At 44.1% G+C, this 19718-nt stretch overlaps 2 protein-coding genes across 3 annotated transcripts in view; one reads left to right on the forward strand and one right to left on the reverse strand.

The window, feature by feature from the left end:
• Nucleotides 1–6470, forward strand: part of OC90 (otoconin 90) — a 36626-nt gene extending 30156 nt beyond the window's left edge. The window contains exons 12-14 of the mRNA XM_060202387.1: nt 1442–1613; nt 3417–3523; nt 6123–6470. Of these exons, the coding sequence (XP_060058370.1) occupies nt 1442–1613; nt 3417–3523; nt 6123–6406 (563 nt within the window). The 3' untranslated portion in view covers nt 6407–6470. The remainder of the gene's footprint in view (nt 1–1441; nt 1614–3416; nt 3524–6122) is intronic.
• A 1217-nt stretch (nt 6471–7687) lies between these two features.
• Nucleotides 7688–19718, reverse strand: part of EFR3A (EFR3 homolog A) — a 146346-nt gene continuing 134315 nt past the window's right edge. For both annotated transcript variants that reach the window (XM_060201328.1, XM_060201337.1), the window contains 5 exons: nt 19482–19573; nt 15367–15415; nt 13300–13403; nt 12734–12783; nt 7688–10579 (listed from right to left, as the gene is read on the reverse strand). In XM_060201328.1, coding sequence (XP_060057311.1) covers nt 10474–10579; nt 12734–12783; nt 13300–13403; nt 15367–15415; nt 19482–19573 — 401 coding nt within the window. In that variant the 3' untranslated portion in view covers nt 7688–10473. The remainder of the gene's footprint in view (nt 10580–12733; nt 12784–13299; nt 13404–15366; nt 15416–19481; nt 19574–19718) is intronic.

A 19718-nucleotide genomic window follows, 5' to 3' on the forward strand; every position in this document is an offset into this window, starting at 1 on the left:
ATGGGGTTCCAGGACCCATTGGTAAAGTCGTCTGCCCAGGGAAGTCAGGGTGGAATCATGTCTCCATCTGCAACTTGATGGCTGAAATCACCTTCCTTTTTTCTCCTCCTCCTGGCACCTTATGAAAGACTGGCTAGCATTTGCACGGAGCCACAGCCAGTTGGATTTGGAGGGAGACTTTGTTGATACCTGTGCACAGTCCGTCTCTGTGCAATGGGAAGTGGTGGAGAAAAGCACATTAAGTGGAAGACTGGCCCTGGAGTCCTTCTCCAGGCCCCTGATTCCTTAGTTCTTCTTCCACTAAACCTGTCTTTTCACAGAAGTGTTACTCTAAGCGTATCAAGCTAGGAAGAGGGTAGTGGTAGAGTGAGAAGAGAGAGAGAGAGAGAGAGAGAGAGAGGAATGGAAGGGGAGGAGGAGGGAGGGCGAGAGGATGGGCAGTGGTGCACCCAGTTAAGTGCATGTATCACCATGCTTAAGGACCAGGGTTTGATCCCCCGCTCCCTCACCTGCAGGGCAGTGACACTTTGTAATCGGTGCAGCACAGACTGCTTCTCTCCTCCTCTCTCTCTCCCTCATCCCTTCTCAATTTCTTCCTGTCCTGTCAAATGAAAAAAATGAGAGAAAAGAGGAAAAAATAGTCACCAGGAGCTGTGGATTTGTAGTGCTGGCATTGAGCCCCAGTGATACTCCTGGAGGTGAATAAATAAATAAAAATACATAGATAGATAGATAGATAGATAGATAGATAAATAAATAAATAAGACCAAGATGAGTCAGAGACAAAAGCAAAAACAACAGTACGAGGAGTCCGGACTGGGTGGAGGGCAGTCATCAGGTGGTAGTGGGTTTGGCAGAGTACACATCTCCACATGCGAGGACCCTGGTTCAAGGCCCCCCACTCCCTCTCCCATCCTACTTGCAGGGAGAGCTTCATGAGTAGCAGAGTTGTGTTGCATATGTCTCTCCTGTTTCTCTCACTTTATCTCTCCCTGTCTCTCACCCTTTATCAAAGAAAAAAAGTGGCACCGGGAATGGTGGAGTCATGCAGGCACTGTGTGTACCACCTGGTTAACCTGGGTGGCAAAAATAAATCAAGACAAAAATAGAGTCCTACCTGCAAGGGTTAACTTCCGAATGGCGCAGAAAACTGGCGAAGACCGCCAGAAGAACAGCTCCTCTGTGTAGCTGTAAGTGCTCATTCAGACCCAGCCAGCCCCTTGTTCTTGGGGGCATTACAAGGACTATGGGAGAAGAGTCAACAGCAGGCAGAGAGAGAGATGACCCATCCGAAACCCAGGAATTACCACCAGGGCATCATGCTAGAACCCTGGGACACTGGCGGCGGAGGGCCAGACTCCGTTCACACCGTCTCCACCGCGTCTGTAAAATGCTTTCCCCGCGCGCTTTGTTCCCCCTGACTGTTCTCGTTTCTAATCAGCCTGCAATAGATTCACCTTCCGGCACCTGGGAAGTGAGGACGGCACCTGGCTCACGCCACAGTTTGGGGAGATGCTCTTTTGTCTGACAGCCCGGTGCCCAGAGGAATTTGAATCCTACGGCTGTTACTGTGGGCAAGAAGGCCGAGGAGCGCCCAGGGACACCCTGGACAGGTACGGAGGGAGAGGGTGCGGTCAGCAGAGCTGGGGCTGCCATGAATTCTCCTCTCCATGGACATCAGTTTGACAATTACAGAAATCACAAACTTATTGCCTCCGGAGTCACGTCATCAAGGTGCTTGTCACCATGACAGACCCAGCCTTCGAGTGAGCAGCTGAGGCTCAGACCATGACTTCCATGAGCCATTCGGCTAAGAGGAGAGTCAGACTCACTCTGTTCTTCCAGGCTGGTTGTCTGACCTTCCATCACAACCATCTCCCATCTGCCCCAAGAGGGTCAACCCACAGGGCTGCTTTCCAAGACCCCACATTTATTTTTGCAATACACAAACCCCCCATTGTTGTTGGGAACTTAGTGACAAAGTTAACTAATCCATCCCATATAGTAAACGTGGCATAAGAGAAAAAGAAAAGGATAGAGAATTCAGTTTGCAGCAGAGTTTGAGAAAAATTCTGCATGTAGCTGTCAAGTCTGTAAAGACTTGCTCCATATGGACTTAATGCCCCGTCACAGCCAAGTGAGACTGCTACATTAGAAAGGCAGGAACCTCTCTCTGATGGACTAATCGCCAAAGGAGGGGAGCTGAATGGTGGCACACCTGGTTAAGCACACACAGTACTAAGCACAAGGACCCGTGCAAGGATCCGGGTTCAACACCCCAGTTCTCCACCTGCAGAGGATGCTTCACAAGCGGCGAAGCAGGTCTGCAGGTGCCTTTCTCTCTCTCTCTCTCTCTCTCCCTCTCCCTCTCCCCCACCTCTTTCCTCCTTCTCTCTTAATTTCTCTCTGTCCTAGTCAATTAAAAAAAATTGAAGAAAAAAAAGGCCACCAGGAGCAGTGGATTTGTAGTGATGGCACTGAGCTCCAGCAACAACCCTAGAAGCAATATATATATTGCTAATAATATTAACCTTTAATATTAATAGTATTAATAATAAATACTAATAATTAATATTAATAATATTGCTGATAATATATATATATATTATCCTTAAAAGGGAGTCAGGTGGTAACGCAGCGGGTTAAGCGCAGGTGGCGCAAAGCATAAGGATCCCAGTTTGAGCCCCTGCTTCCCACCTGCAGGGGAGTCGCTTCACAGGCGGTGTCTTTCTCTCCCCTTCTCTGTCTTCCCCTCCTCTCTCCATTTCTCTCTGTCCTATCTCACAACGATGACATCAACAACAACAATAAAAAACAGTAAGAGCAACAAAAGGGAAAAACAAATGTTTTCAAGAATAGCCTTAAAAAAAGAAAAGCATGACCCCTTTATGCTGGCTCTCCAGGTGTCTAGTCACTAGAAGTGCCTGCACTACAGAGCCCCTTTCTTTAGATGTTTTATTTCAAGCTGAGGCAAAGAACCCTGTGGGCACGGATTAACCATTCTCCTACTTAAAATGCTGGAGGAAGTGGCACAGCACTAGTCCATGTGGGACGTTTGTGCAAGTTCTACTTCATTCCCCTGGGTTAGAAAGTTCTCATAATGATCTTCAATAACCAACATGCCAATCACTGTATTTAGTCAACAGAATCACACCAGATTTAAAACAATCAGATGCATACAGTGTGACTGGCACTGCCTTGGGGGGGGGGGGCAGCATCTTTGTGCAGTGTGTAACCCGACCAACTGTCCATGACGACCCTCGATGTGTATCGAAATGCGTCGTGTGCACACCAGGGTAGAGGCACTGGCTTCTCTCATGCTGGCAGGAGCATGGGAGAGGTAGGTCTTGACAAAGTTCCCGGGCAGGATGCCTGTGAGCTCTGGGTAGGAAAAGGCTGCTTGTCTTTGGTGCTAGGTGCTGTTTTTCTCATCACTGCTGCCTGGACCAGGTGAGGAGGCTTGGGTGCCAGCTGGAGAAGCTTCCTCCATCACCGGTGGCGTGCGTGGATGGCGCCCCCAAGTGTAAGTGGCCTGTCCCGACGCAGAGGATTCTCCGTTCCCTGAAGTGAATGCCATGGCGGTGGCTCATTCTTCTGCAATCCTTTTTCATCACGTTAAGGCACATCTTAGCTCCTTTGATAAGGAGACTCCAGTTCAAGAGGTTAAGTCCATGCCTTCAAATCATGGAGCCAGCTGGATGGGCTAGGGATAATGTGTATACCTGCCATCCACTGAGTGCTTCCTTCTTTTTTTGCCTCCAGGGTTATGGCTGGGGCTCTGGGTCCCAGCACTATGAATCCACTGCTCCTGGAGGCTGTTTTTCCCATATGTTGCCCTTGTTGTCACTCTTGTTGTCATCATTATTGTTGTCATTGCTGCTATTGCTGTTGGATAGGACAAAGAGAAATTGAGAGAGGAGGGGAGACAGAGAAGGGGAGGGAAAGATAGACACCTGTGATAGACGGCCGGTGAATTGAACCCCCCTGCAGGTGGGGAGCCAGGGGTTAGAAGCGGGATCCTTGTGCTTTGCTCCATGTGCGCTGAACCCACTGCACCGCCCCCCCCCCCCAAGTATTTACTTTGTGCTATTCTTGAAATGAACTGCAGTACTCACACCAAGGTGATGTGGGTGGGTCTCCAAGGCCCAGGATCGTATAGGGAGAGAGATACACAGAGAACTGTGATCAGGGCTGTAAACCCAGACCGTCTCGGGTCTAGAACCAACCAAGCTTCCTGATCCCATTAGCGAATGTTGTCTTTTCCTAAGAAGTCAAATCTCCAAAACGAAATCTTCTGAGACACCTCAAAAGGAAAGCTCCCAGGGGAGGGGATGGGATGCAGAGATCTGGTGGTGGGAATTGTGTGGAGTGGTGCCCCTCTTCTCCTAGGGTTTTGTTAATGTCTCCTTTTTAAAAACTTAAAAAAATAGAAGTGGGTGCTCAAAAAAAAAAAAAAAAAGGTGAGGCGGGGAGGTGAAGAAAAATACGGTCTCATTTAAGATCTGGCAATTTATGGAACAACATGTGGTTCCGCATTGTCAAAAAAGAAAAAAAAAAAGGAGTGGTGGGTATTTAGGCTGGCTCCACTCTTTAGCTATTGTGGATAATGCAGCTGTGAGCACAGGGTGCTTATGTCTCTTCTAACTAGTGTCCTCGCATGTGAAACATTATTTCAGGGAGTCGGGCGGTAGCGCAGTGGGATAAGCGCAAGTGGTGCAAAACGCAAGGACCGGCCTAAGGATCCCGGTTCCAGACCCGGCTCCCCACCTGCAGGGGAGTCGCTTCATAGGCGGTGAAGCAGGTCTGCAGGTGTCTATCTTTCTCTCCCCCTCTCTGTCTTCCCCTCCTCTCTCCATTTCTGTCTGTCCTATCCAACGACGATGACAACAATAATAGTAACAACAACACCGATAAACAAGGGCAACAAAAGGGAAAAAATGGCCTCCAGGAGCAGTGGTTTTGTAGTGCAGGCACCGAGGCCCACCAATAACCCTGGAGGCAAAAAAAAAAAAAAGAATTATTTCAGAAGGGCCCTACCGATGCTGTGTGCCTGTAATCCCATTAGAAGTCACCAGAACATTCAAGAAGTATAGTCAGGTGGCCAGACCTGGCCAAGAAACACAATCAAACATGAACTTCAGAAAAATGACAAGTTTACTGTCTGTGTGCTCCACATCTTAGCTCCTTTGATAAGGAGACTCCAGTTCAAGAGGTTAAGTCCATGCCTTCAAATCATGTCCTTACTTGGACACAAGTATCTAGAATTCAAATTGAACTGGCGATCCTGTATTTTATCCGACAATATTAAAATGGTGTGGACAAGGATTATTATTTATGTTTGACAAATGGGGAAATTTTGGCTCAGTGAAATACAAAGTAATGGTTCAGTCCACAACTGTTTCTTGAGGGGCTAATTCAGAAGATAATTTGTCAAGAACTGAATTGGGGGTGGGTGGACAGTGGTACATCAGGTTAAGTGTACATAGTAAGGGCCCAGACAAGGATCCAGGTTCAAGTCCCTGGATCCCTGCTTGCAGAAGAGAAGCTTCATGAGTGAGAAAGCAGGTGTGTAGGTGTCTTTCTCTCTCCCTATCTCCCCCTCCTTTCTCGATTTTTGTGTCTTACCCACTAAAATGGGGGAAAAATTGCCTCCAGGAGCCGTGGATTCTTAGCACAGACACCGAGCCCTGGTGATAATCCTGGGGGCTGAATTAGCTCTATGGGATCCATAGGCTTTACCAGTGTGATTCTTTGTCCAGATAAAAGGTGGAAGCAGACATTCACTCTCCAAGGTCATAAACACAGACTTGTGTAAGAGAATCATGTGGGAAGGGCACAGAAGTCCTTGGGATCCTACAGGAGGCTGCTTTAGCCCAAAGAGTCACAGGGAATCTTTTAGGAAGAGGAGGTGCTAACCAGAGTCTTGATGGAGAAATATGAGTTAAGCAGGGGTGGGGCTGGGGAGGGATGGTTAAGACTCTTCTCAGCTGAGAGATGTGTATGTCCCAGGCTGAGAGGTTGTAAGGCAGGGTGGGAGGACAGGGCTGAAGGGCAGTGGGAAAGCACGGAGGCCTTCCTGGAGCATCTACTATATCCCTTATCTTCTCTCTCTCTCTTCCAAGGTGTGGGGCAGAGCCTCTGCGCGAAGTTGCTTTGTACCTGTGACCAGAGGGCAGCTGAGTGCGTGGCCGCTGCCTCCTTTAACGGAAGCCTCCGGTCACTGGGCGGACAAGAATGCCAGGGCCTCCAGCTCTCCTGCGAGGATGATGTGCACGGAAGCCCTGTGGCTCCCTCCCTGAGTTCCAGCTCTGAGGAGGACAGTGAGGAAGCCAGCTCCCCAAAAGAACTGAGGAGAACCAGAAGATTTCTGGGCAAGTCACTTGGTCTTAAGGGGACCAGGCCGTGAACAGGAGCCCAGAGAGAGAGCCCCGGAGAAGATGACAGGCTGGCACGCCCAGGAGCATGTCCCTCCTTCCACTCTGTAAGCCTGTTTCTGCTTCTATCCTTAGCAGAGGCTGCGAGGGAACAGAGGCAGGGTGCCTGTGTGTGTGTGTGCTGTGTTCTGTTCCCAACAGTGCACATGGACATTCGGAGAGGGCAGGGGTGGGATGGCACTAGCTGAACCTTCTGTGGTGTGCACGCAAGCTTAAATAAATACTCCAGTCAGTTCCTCCTTGTTTTGTCTTTTACGGTAGTTGATAGCGCACACACAAGATTGCCAAGGAGAGGGGAGATGAGGGGGCTGGACTCTGGGTCTCTCTGCGTGGTAGTATGTGTCCTCTACCTGGTGGAGTCCCCACCGCCCGGTCCCCTGCGTCCTTCACTTATTCCTCACGGTGAATGCCTGAGCGCAGAACTTGCAGACATTATTTTCAGATGAGGACATAAAGCTAAAAGCTCCGTCATGGGCCCCAGATCACTCGCCAGGTAAGTGCAGGGTGAGACTTGAAACTCCAGTCTGCGTTTCTCACGAAGTCCACCTAGCTGTGCCACAGGGAAAGAGGTCTCTGAAGTCCCTGAAGTCCCTGACACCCCCGTTTGCAGCCCTATAGGCAGAGGGCGCCCAGACTGGAGTCGCTTAATTTTAAAGACAGCAGTGCAGGAGGGGTGGGGATACGGGACACTGGTGGTGGGAATCGTCTCTCTTATCCCACAGTCTTATCAATCATTGTTGAATCACTCATAGAAAAATAAACAAGTAAAAAGATGGCGCATGCTTCAGGCGGAGCTGAAAACGCAAGCCCAAGACTGATGCCGAAACAAGGGCGCTCGCTGAGCTTTTTTCCTGTTCCTTTCTTTGAGAAAAGAGAAGACAGAGAGAAATAGATGGGGGAGGAGGGGGAGGGAGAGAGGGAGAGAGACACAGGCAGCAACAAGTCACTGCTCAGAAAGTTTTCCCCATGCGGGTGGTGACCAGGGGTTTTAACTTAGGGGAGGTGGCAACACGTGCGTCCTGCTGGGCGCACCCCACCGGCCTGCCCCCACGTTAAGCTCAGTCACACAGTTAGCTCCTTAGACGGGCGCTTCCGATATTTCCAGGGTCTGTCGCCTGGCGACCTGACTTTTACTAAAGCCCTTCACTTAAACTAAAGAGAAATACAGAATAGGCCCAGTTTAAAACATGTAGTAATTGTTGTTACAAAATAAGTTATTAAGATAATAATAAAAGTTGCTACTTATTCAGATATAATTGGATTTCATTTTATTGCTTACACATGAACTGCACAGTATATTTTTACATTTCAAAAAACTTAACCTCATTGCATATATTTACATGAACAAGACATTTCCAGACAGAAAAAGGAAAGAGCGTTTTTTGAGAAGGGGAATTTCATTGCTGATAAAATGCAGTGTTGTTAATCTAAAAGAATCAATATACACACAGTTACTAGGGAAGCATGAGTGTCAAGTGTCTGTGTCTACTCAGGTGAGTGACAGACCCTAGATGCCAGTCAAAAACAAGTGTAGGAGAAACACTGACATGTCAGTTCTTCAGTATCAAGAAAAAAGAATGATAGAAGCAACTGGAAACCACATCAGAGGAGAAGAGCAGTTCCATTACGAGTTTTTTTTTTTAAACATCTATGAAAATACAGCACTGCAGTGAACTGCAGCAAAGCCCCGGCTTCCAGCCTCCAGCCTCCAGCCTCCAGGCTGGCTGCATCCTGTAGTGTGCTCACCGGTTACTGGCGAGATTCCTTGCTGCTTCATAGAAGTGACCGACCATAGGAACTGGCAATCAGTGTCTGCTTCAATGCGTTAGTAATCAGCACACACACAAGTCTACTGTGCTTCAGAAACATACACAAGAAAAACAACAACAACAACAACGACAACGAAAAAAACCCCAAACTCCACATCACAATTTACAAACGGGCCAAGAGAAAGGTGTGCTGGACAACAATGGGAGTGGTTCCCGACATGCGGCACATGCATCTTCAAAAGTCACAAAAAACAGGACATCTTGTGCCACAAAGTTAGTTTTGCGTGAGTGCGAGTGAATATATATCTCTCTCAAACTATTAAATTATATATATATATATATTTATTTTTTTCTTTTCATACAAAAGCACACAGTGTTCATCTATAAAACAGCATCCAAGTGGATGATGGTTTGCTTTTGCATGTCCCCCTGCCTAGGTATCTTTAAATGCTGTCAAAAATTACTGTCTTTAAAAATACAGGGAAAAAAAAAAGAAAGAAAAACAAAACAAAACAAACAAACAACAACAAAAAAAAACCCCACCAACTCAGCCTAGGATAAAACCTGGTTCCGAGGCAAAATGAAGATGACAGCTGATCAGGGTCAGTGAAGCCAGTGGCTCCTGTCCTACTCCTCTGAGGACGGCAGACGGGTGGGGTCTCCTGACTACACTGATTACAACGCCCGGGAGCCTCAGCACCACTGTAGAGGTTTCAATGATGAGGGCCTTCTTCAGGCTACTTCGCAAAGCGGCACTTTGCTTTAAATAGTCCGTAGGTTTTGAGTATGCTTGTTTCAGGGACATTTTCTTCATGTGTGTTTCTGTGACTGCTGCCCAAATAACCACAAACAAACCAACCAACAAGCAAAATCACAACATGCTATTTGTCCCTGAAAAACTTTCCAACAAGAACAAAAACGAAAAAGTGAATGTCTCTTTGGGCCACAATTTTTTATATGTATATGTATATATTCTGTGAAAAGAAATCAAATCTGTAAAGGTAGTACAATGAAAGTAGAACATAAGAATTCTATGAGCATTTTGCAAGTTTCCAAGAAAGTTGCTCACTGTTGCCAAGTGGTGGACTTCAACAGGCAGGACACACTCCCTTTGAAGAAGACGCCAAGGGCCTGTCAGCGTGCGCACATGCACAGCGCCTGCAACCTCGTACCTTCACTCAGTAGACGCCTACACTCAGGACTTTTGGCACTTGGTTACTAAAACAACAGACACCTTCCAAATGGAATCTAACAAAACCCAAAGACAGATATGCTCAAGTCATGACTCATATTTTACAAATTAAGTGTCCACTCGGGAAAATTTTTTTACAATGAGTTCAAAGCAAAGTATAAAATAAAATGTAATTAATGTGCTCATGAGATAAATCAAAATGCATATATACTCTTTACAGGTGAACTAGGAGCTGCTTTAAGTATCTCTTTCTATACGAAATATATAGGTCTCATTTAATTAGTAGAGTCACAGCAAAATACTAATATATTTTATTAGTATAGCATAATCCGTAAACTAATACATCTTCTGATGTAAAAAAATATTGCACAGTTTGGTAATCCAAGAATAAGCTCTAAGTCTCTCAAGTAAAACAGCCAAACTCTTGGCAGAAACACAGTATTGCTAGAACTAGACATTATAAAGTATGGTGACTTTCAGGGGCAACTATGAGGAATCTTACTCAATGACTGTTATTGCCATAAACAAGTACGGGATGCCTATCACAGTCTATTCCAGAGGAACAGAATGGAGGAATGCCTATCACAACACCGAAAACAGGGGCAGAAAGCCACGAAAGAGTTGGCAGCCTTGGGAGTTAGAAATATTTGTACGTATGAATATGCTTTTGCAAATCATCAAACACAAAAGCAACTCTTTCTAAGCAGTTGTGCACACGTTTAAGAAATAAAGTGAAATGGAATACACTGTCAGCCCTCGCCAGGGCTTTGTTTTGTTTTTGGTTAATCTCTATGAAAAGCTTAAACTATACTGCTTACCAGTGAAATAATGTGATATTCAACTTGAAAAGTCAACAACAGGAAGCTCAAAGGAAATTAGCATGGCATGACTATCTTCAGAAAGTACTGTATAAATCATAGAGAGTTCCAAAATGTCTAAGTGGTATGCTGGTCATTTCAATATAATTCCCATCAATTTTTAAAGCAATTTGTTAACACATATTAACTAAACCCTGAAAATAGAGTTTGGCCTTGATTTCTAGGCATTCGAGAACTGTGCTAAGGTCCCCACGAGTGGCTCAATACACACACAGATCTGGAAACTTCATCTCATAGACTGGAACAGATTGGTACTGGGCATGTCCAGAAGTGATGGTGAGTGTTCCTGATGGACTGGGAGGAGGACTGGAACAGAAGAACAAAACGGTCAAAACTCACACTAGATAGAGACCTGCACAAGTCAAACAGAATTCTAACCACTACATTTGATTTTTTTAGCATAGCACTCATCAGCTCGGGTTGATGGTGGTGCGAGGGCCTGAACCTGGGACTCTGGAGCCTCAGGCATGAGAGTCTGTTTGCAGAACCATTATGCTGTCTCCCCTGCCAGCCATATCTTGTTTTTTAGGAAGGTCCCACACATGTCAGCAACAGATATTTTAGAACCGCTCTTCATCAGAGTAAGCACCATTCCTTTTATTCCTTATTTTCTGATTTTTTTTTTTTTTTGGTCTCATGTAAATCCAAGTTTTTATCAAGTACTTTTTCTGAAACCACTAAAGTGCTATAATATACTAATTATTTGCTTAGTTTTGTGAATTACGCTGACAGATCAGTTTTCCAATGTGAAACTAACCTTGCTTTCCTCATAATAATTTCACTACTTGGGCTCTATCAGCAGCCTTGTAAACTGTTGAACTGACTTTTGCAAGTATTTTTTAATAAGGATTTTTGTGACTGTACCCGAGACTTTATCTACTATTCCAAAACTTTGGTCATTTGTAAAGCTTTTTATTTTTAAATGATATTTATAGCTCTTGTAGTTTTTTTATTCATTGTGTTAAGGTCACAGTGAATGAACTAAAATATATTCTTTTTAAAAATTCTTTTGTTATCTTTATTTATTTATTGGATAGAGACAGCCAGAAATCGAGAGGGAAGGGGGTGATAAGAGAGGGAGAGAGACAGAGAGACACCTGCAGCCCTGCTTCACCACTTGCAAAGCTTTCCTCCTGCAGGTGGGGACCGGAGGCTCGAACTCAGGTCCTTGTGCACTGTGATGTGCTTAACCAAACCAGGTGCGCTGCCACCCGGGCCCCTAAAATATATTCTTATTTTCTTTCTTTTCTTGTTCTTCTTATTCTTTGTAGAATAAAAACTCCTCTGTTTAATGCTTAAATTGAGATAAATTAATAACTGAACTGGAGCAAAAAAAAAAAACAAACCTCTGAAAACACCCTACGAAGTCTGCTTGGCTCCTCTTGTTGGTGTGCTGGGGGAACACTGGAATAATCTACCTAGGAAACTGTGCCTTGTATAGGAAGGGAAAAAAAAAAAAGTTGAAGTAATGAAGTAGATGTGCGAGAGACAGCATCTGTCTTCTCTCTGATTTGGTGCCACAGCGCCCGCCATGCGGTGCCAGGGCTCAGACGTGTACCTTGCCCGGTAAGCTCTTCCTGCTCCCTTCCTCTCTAGTTCATGGGATACTGGGATACTATATCCAAGCCAACTTAATTAAGTTAAAAATATTAAAGATACAGTTTAAGTAGAAAAAAAAAGTCAGCATCACTCTCTCTTTATGCTTCTTTCTCTCCTGTGCTATATTATACAGAGGCCAGCTTCCACACTGAATTCAGCCGGTGCAAGAATATGCAAGAGTTCTTTGCTCAGGTGGAACCCTCATTTACCTTCTGTTATGTGTTTTATTACTTAACAACCACTAAATATAATATGCATGATGTGTCTGAAGCAAAAACTAAGTCTCAAATGCAGATGACAGGACATTTCAATTAAAGTTTAGTAAGCCATGTGCCTGCTTAGAAGAATTACTGCCCTAAACAGAACTAGGAGACTGAACTATACTGATGTAGGTTAAAAATGATTAAATGTGTGAAATTACCTGGTTCGACATATCGCTTAAATGTGGACTTTTTCAAATACCCAGATGTCCTTGCAGGACCATTATGGAGGGCAGAATTATTATGAAGGGGAATCGAAAGACAATGTGACAGTGGACCTAGACACTGTTCAGACGATTCAAGGTTATGTTACCTACTTGACCTTGTGCTTATCCTAAGCGAAAAGCATAACTGCCTAAATACACTTAAATACAAAGAGACTCTCTCACGCCTGAGGCTTCAATGGCCCAGGTTTAATCCCCCACAGCGCCATAAGCCAGAGCTGAGCAGCGCTCTGGTGAAAAAAGAAAAAAACACACAAACAACAACAACAAAATGTACATGCTAAAAATAAATTTTTTTTTTCCCCGAGAGCTAACAATTTCTATTCCTTTGATTCACTGCTACATCACGAGGGAAAAAAAAAAAAAAAAAGCCTTACCATATAGTGAGCTCCAAAATTTGAGCGAGTCTATCATGGAGCAAGTTTGCCTAAAAAGTAAGAAAAAAAAAAACAAAGGTTTAGCAGATTCATCAAATTTTCAAATTTCAATAGGTCACACACAAATACAACGGCCTGTTGAACGACACAACATGATTCTAAGTACCGGGCTGATGGTGCGGTCTTCGGCATCCTAGTTTCCCTGCCGCACACGCCACAGTCTAATAGAAAGCTGTGTCTATCCCTCTCCTAGTCTCACTGCTGGGAAACAAGCCAGTGGGAAGCCAGAACAACATGCCTGTAGCAAAAATCACCGCAAGAAAACGAGCCAAAGAAGCCATGATCACTAACACTTAGTTTGCGGTTTCTCATGTCTCTCTGTGCACACACACACGAGCTATTTGAGCTTCATCACCAGGCCCCCAGTTTCAACTATCACTGCTACACATTGACGGTCTACTGATTTCCTAAAGATCAGAACTTAGCAAAAACAATTCCCAACCAAGTGTCCGTGAAATCAGATTCTGCCCGTGTGCAAACCCGTGGCCGGCTGTCTGCTCACTTACTTTGGATTCGCACTGTGCTGCTATTTCTTCGAAAGGTGCTTTCTGGAATTTCTCTATCACAAGACGTCTCTTCTCCTTCTCTTGTTCTTCCATGCCACTGGTATCTAATATGTTCCGTGACAAGAAAACTGTGAATATTTTTCTCTCCCGTCATTGACGTTTCACTGGTCTAGATCAACTTTTTCAGATGGAAAGATTCGTCGGAGGGAAGGACAGAGGCAGAGAAGGAAAGTAGGAAGGAACTCAAGGGACCAAAGCTTCCCTCCCACAGTGGGCGGGCTCCCACCTGGGCTATGCAGCTGACAAAGCAGTGGACACCCACGCAAGCTCTCGCATGGGCCCAGTCTTACTCTGACAAATTGATTACCGCATTACAATTAACATCCTTCTAGTGACTTCAGCAAAAAGAGCAGCTTTATTTCATGTATGATGGTTATTAGAGCATTTCACACATCACTTCCCTTTATAATGATTTCTTTATCTAATACCACTGATACATATATATTCATTTCCCAGCTTATACCAATCACATTCCTCCTTCTATATCAATTAGAAATAAATTGAAATCAAGTTATCTAGTGCCTAGTAATGATCAATATTAATACTTAAGTAGAAACAGGCTGGGGGTATGGATCAACCTGCCAAGGCCTGTATCCAGTGGAGAAGCAATTACAGAAGCCAGAACTCCCACCTTCTGAACCCCATAAAGAACTTTGGTCCATACTCCCAGAGGGGGAGAAGTGATAGGGGGGAGATGACCAGAGGGCTCTGAACTCCAACTGCAACTCAAGTCCCAGAGAGAGAAGAGGAAAAAAGGAGGGACATTCAGAAGTAGTAGTAGGTGTAGGTGTGACTTAGAAAGGAAGAGAAGATGGGACCATGGGGGGAAAAATGGATATATATATATATATAGATAGATTATATTTATATAATTAATTACATAATCATTTATGTATATTTACCCATATTATTTATATATTTACACATATTATATTTACATAATATAATCAATTATATATATTTACCCATGAGGACACAAAACTTGGGTGGTGGGAACGGTGCAGAATTATACTCGTTACCTTGTAATTTTGTGAATTGAAGTTAGGTCACTAATGAAATTTTAAAAAAGTAAAAATAAAAAATAAAAAAAAACTTAACCGAAGAAAATATCTTATGCACTTTAAATTATATTCCAGCATGATGCTGACCAGACTTCCCTAGACTGACAACCCCACCAATGTGTCCTCAAGCCCCGTTTCCCCAGAGACCCACCCTACTAGGGAAAGAGAGAGGCAGGCTGGGAGTATGGACCGACCAGTCAATGCCCATGTTCAGCGGGGAAGCAATTACAGAAGCCAGACCTTCCACCTTCTGCAACCCACAATGACCCTGGGTCCATGCTCCCAGAGGGATGGAGAATGGGAAAGCTATCAGGGGAGGGGATGGTATATGGAGATCGGGTGGTGGGAACTGTGTGGAGTTGTACCCCTCCTATCCTATGGTATTGTTAATGTCTCCTTTCTTAAATAAAAAAACAAATTGAAAAAATCATATTCCTATGTGCCTGTGAAAGGCCATTTAACTGACCTCCCAAGAAGTGCCCAGAGACTTGTCTGGAGAAGGAAATCACCGGATTACTTCTCATAAATCCATGGCCCTAAGTGCTGACCATCAAATGAAGGTGACACTAAAAGACACTGGGATGCTATTCAGAACTCTGAGCAACAACAAGTACTGTGATGACTGTGCAAAACCCAGTGAGGAGTTAAATCAGTGAGTTGCGTAGCTATGCAGTTTAGAACTATATGGACATAAATACATATTTTTCTTCTTTGTTTTGTTTTGTTTTTCTTACCAGAGCACTGATCAGCTCTGGCTTATGGTGTGGGGCATTGAACCTGGGAACTTGGAGCCTCAGGCATGAGAGTCTTTTTGCATAACCATTATGCTCTCTACCCCTGCATCAATGAGTATTTTTCATTTGCTCTATTTATTCTGGCATCTAAACAAGTACTAAAACAAAGATAACAAAATATTAAGAGAGTTAACAACTGCAAGGAACCTCACCAATTGCTTTCTTTAATGCTTCAAAGGTGATCTCTTCAGTGTTGCTCACCTGGAAAAAGGCAGGATGAGAGGATAGAAAGTCAAGACACATCAGCGCAGATAGCACCTTGGCCTAGCGACATGTTACCTAAAGCCTTGACGGCTAATTCTCTGCGTTGGCGTCCTACACTATAGCATCAGATGGCCTCCACATTTTCACTACTTGTAACAACAGCCTAGGGGACTAAGGTCCCGAACTACAACTCTACAGGTTGAAGAGCTCACATCTAAAATGTACATAGACAGAAGCATTTCGTGTAGAATTAGTGTCCTCAGAGTGACCCAAGCACCACTGACGGAGAGGACTCGATATCTAGTAATACAAAGTGTGGTGACGTCCCACTGGATACTGACTGCGTTGTCAACAGAGAGAGCAGTGCTCTGAGCTGTCTGATGCTGAGACAGCATGTGAATAGAGCTTTGGTCATAGGATAAAGGAAAGCTACGTTTTCTAAAGTCTCTAGGTTTGTGGTACCACATACAATTCACAAATTAAAAATGAAACACCCCCAAACTCTAAATGGTTTAAAAGCAAGAATAACTGCTTTGGAAAGTATTCCAAAGTATTTCATTATCTGAAAAAAAAAAATTCTGGATCACCCATCAATGTTATTGGATGTCCTTTTAAGTTATAGGTTCTAAATCTCTCTGTTGCTCAGAGATTTATGACAGATATAAAATCAAATGCTTTGCAATAAAAAAATAATAATAAAGGCCATGCTACTTTTTTGTACCAGCACATTTTTTCAGGGGGAATGGTATGCTTAGTTACTACAGTATCTCTGAATAAAAATGAAGAAATGAGAATACATGAGTACTTGCCTGGACTCTGGTCATCCCTAATTTTAGCTCATGAGCTTCTTTTTGCTAAGTCTAAGGCAGCAAGACTAACGGAAGCAAAGAGCTTCATGCTCTGCACCTGAGTGTTTCTGTAATGCAAAGGCTTTAGCTGGAAACCAAGCAGCAAGACTTCCACTACCTCGGTTTTCCTAGTGAGGGTTCATATCTCTAGTTGCGGTCAGATTTAACTTGGGAATCTTCCGTAGCTTTGTTCTAGATATTTAGAGCAGACATAAAAATTAGGCTCTGCTGGTCAACTACTTGTACCTAGAAGTAATCTAGCACTTCAGTGAAAAACAAAAGCACTGTCATACTTACAACCGGTTACGAGTTAAAGACTTTTAAGAAGCAACTTTAGTATAGGACGAAGAACAGGACAGAAACGAGCAGTCCAGCACTCTTTTTATTTATTTATTTATTTATTTTTACCAGAGCACTGCTCAGCTCTGGCTTATGGTGGTGCAGGGGATTGAACCTGGGACTTTGGAGCCTCAGGCATGAGAGTCTGTTTGCATAACCATTATGCTCTCTACCCCTGCCCAGTCTAGCACTCTTACCACACAGAATCTGCACTGGATTTAGCTGTTCCATACCAGACAAGTGAACACTAGGCCATGACACCTCTTCCCTATTGTTCTTAACTCCTTAATCCAAATCATTATCATTCAGTCTGCCATCAAAGACCTCCATATCACTCTGTTCCTACTCTTTTTTTTTTTTTATATTTTGTTGGGGGCTGGGAGGTGTGTGTACAATTGTTGACACAGCAACACAATTTGTAATAAACCAAAACTTGAAAGCAACCCAGGAATCTAATGACAGATGAGTGGCTAAGAAAGTGGTGGTATATATACACAATGGAATACTACTTAGCTGTTAAAAATGACAGTCTTTTTTTTTTTTTTTCACATACTGTACTTTTTTTTTTTTCCATCTTATCTCCTTTGTCTCCAAGTCCTGTTAAGGTTAGTTTCGCTGCCTCTACAGCAGGGCACATCCTACTCTTTTGTTGCGTTCATCTGCAGTCTAGACACTCTGGTTTAGGTCTCCATGCACTCAAGTGCAGTCCAACGAGAAGGATCTTTACTTTTTTTAAAAATACATGCATTTATTTATTTTAAAGAGTTCTTTTTAAATATTATTTACTTATTCCCGTTTGTTGCCCTTGTTGTTTTATTGTTGTTGCTGTTATTGATGTCATCGTCCGTTATTGTTGGATAGGAGAGAGAGAAATGGAGAGAGGAGGGGAAGACAGAGAGTGGGAGAGAAAGACACCCGCAGACCTGCTCCACCGCTTGTGAATCGACTCCCCTGCAGGTGGGGAGCCGGGGCTCAAACCGGGGTCCCTCTGTCGGTGGTTGCACTTTGTGCCACCTGTGCTTAACCCGCTGAGCTCCCGTCCGACTCCCTGGTTTACTTATTTTAATGAGAGAAAGTGACAGTAAGAGATACAGAGAGAAAGAGAGAAAGAAACAGGAAGAGGTCAAAACCAGAGCACTGACCAGCTCTGATTTGTGGTGGTCCAGAGAGTGAACTTGGGACATAAGAGCCTTGTGCATGGAAGTCTTTATGACAGGACTGTCACACTGTCTCTCTAGCCAACCAAGTCTCTCTTGATTGGCCTCTCTTATCTTGTCTCATTTCTAAGATTCTCTTGTACTTCCTGCTTTGAGCTTGAGTCGTAAATTGGCAGCACACCTAACACTAACCTTCCTGCCCAAGGGTTTTTGGGTTTTTTTTTTCTTTTTTTTTTTGGTCATCTCCAGGGTTTCACCTCTCCCTTTTCTCTTTAAACAAAAACAAACAAACAAATCTTTATTTATTGGGCAGACAGCCAGAAATTGAGAGGGAAGGGTGAAATAGAGAGAGAGAGAGAGAGAGAGAGAAACAGAGAGACACCTGCAGCCTTGCTTCACCACTCCCAAAGCTTTCCCTCTCCAAGTAGGGACCAGGGGCTCGAACTCAAGCCCTTGCACATTCTAACATGTGCGCTCAGCCCGATGCTCCACCACCAGCTCCCCCTCACCTCTCCCTTTTCTGTGCGGATTACTTTGGATAGAAAAGAGTTCAAGACAAAAGCCAGTGGTTAGAGGTGGAGAGAAACACCACGGCACCAAACGCTTCCTTTGGCGGGTGGGGGCTAGTCTCAGGCCCGCCAAGCACATGGCAGAGCAGAGCACTGTGAGCCCAGCCGCTCTGCAGCCCCCAGACACACTCCTGATTAGCTGCAGTACTGTGATGCTATGTTGCTAACTTATTATACGATGGATTAGCTACACACCAGAAGGAACCCTATACTCTGGCTAGGAAACACTTTAAATCCTGAGATAAGTGAACTGACAGGGGCTGGCAGCAGGACAGAGCAGGAGTCAGAGAACAGCATGAACTGGGGCAACTTGAATGCCCTTTCCTCCTGTGAATGTTCATTCAGTTATTCACAGTGTTTAGCGAGAAACCATGGAGATCGCCAGCAAGTCAGAGAGTGGGTGAATCGGTGAATCGTAAGGAGACACAGGGTTGGGCTGGCATGCCAGCATTCTGGCAGTGTTACCTGGCTACAGAGCACTGCTCTGGCCACTTGCGTGAAGCCAGTCCTAGGGAGTGTCAGCTGCTTCTGCTCCCTATAATTCAGGAAAGAGGGGGTTCTCCTAAAACAGGAGAACAGGAAATCTACTGTGCTTCAAATAAGCCGTGTATTTGAGGATAATACGATAATACAGACCGATGATACAGTCTGACCTCTATTAAATTTATTATATTTGCTACCCAAAATAATTTTTAAAGTCCCTTTCCAGATCAATTTTTGACACTTTCTAAAAGCAGTCTCTGGTTTCACATGAAGTACTTAACTCCATTATTTTCCTAATTTAAATTTTAAAAATCACTAAAGTTGGAGGATCTTAGAGATCATGTCTAACATTTCCTTCAAAAACAACTACTGCTTTATGGTAGTTTTGATTATACTGATTATAATGTGAAATCTGATGAGCTAACAGATGAAGCTAAATTGATGTATCACTATAGGTAGGTGAAATGACAGCAGTCAGAGAAATCATAGATAAACCGAAGGCTAAATCAGACTGCCCCGAGTGACACATAAACATGCACATGTAAATACTGAATCTGGAGGGAGTTCAGAGTTGAATTTGTTCCTTCTTCAAAGTGTGGAGGGACCTATTTCTTTGTAACTGTTGTCTACTGCAACCCAGTACTCCACCAGTCTTTCCACAACTTACCACATCATCAGAAGGAATGGTGTTGGCTAGAATATCCACCTGGATGGATACAGTGTCCACGATGCTTTTCCTTCTAGAAAGTCGATCTTCGTCTAAAACAGAGATCGTTTGTTTCCCATTATTTGCATGTCAGAGCGAGTCTGTCATTCACAAAACCCGCCTAGGTTAGATTTCAGAAAATTAAGTCTGTCATCTTGTTGCTGTTTTCTCTAAATACTTAAGGCAGTGTGTTCCCCA

The sequence above is a fragment of the Erinaceus europaeus genome, chromosome 1, assembly GCF_950295315.1.
Source record: "Erinaceus europaeus chromosome 1, mEriEur2.1, whole genome shotgun sequence".
NCBI lineage: Eukaryota > Metazoa > Chordata > Mammalia > Eulipotyphla > Erinaceidae > Erinaceus > Erinaceus europaeus.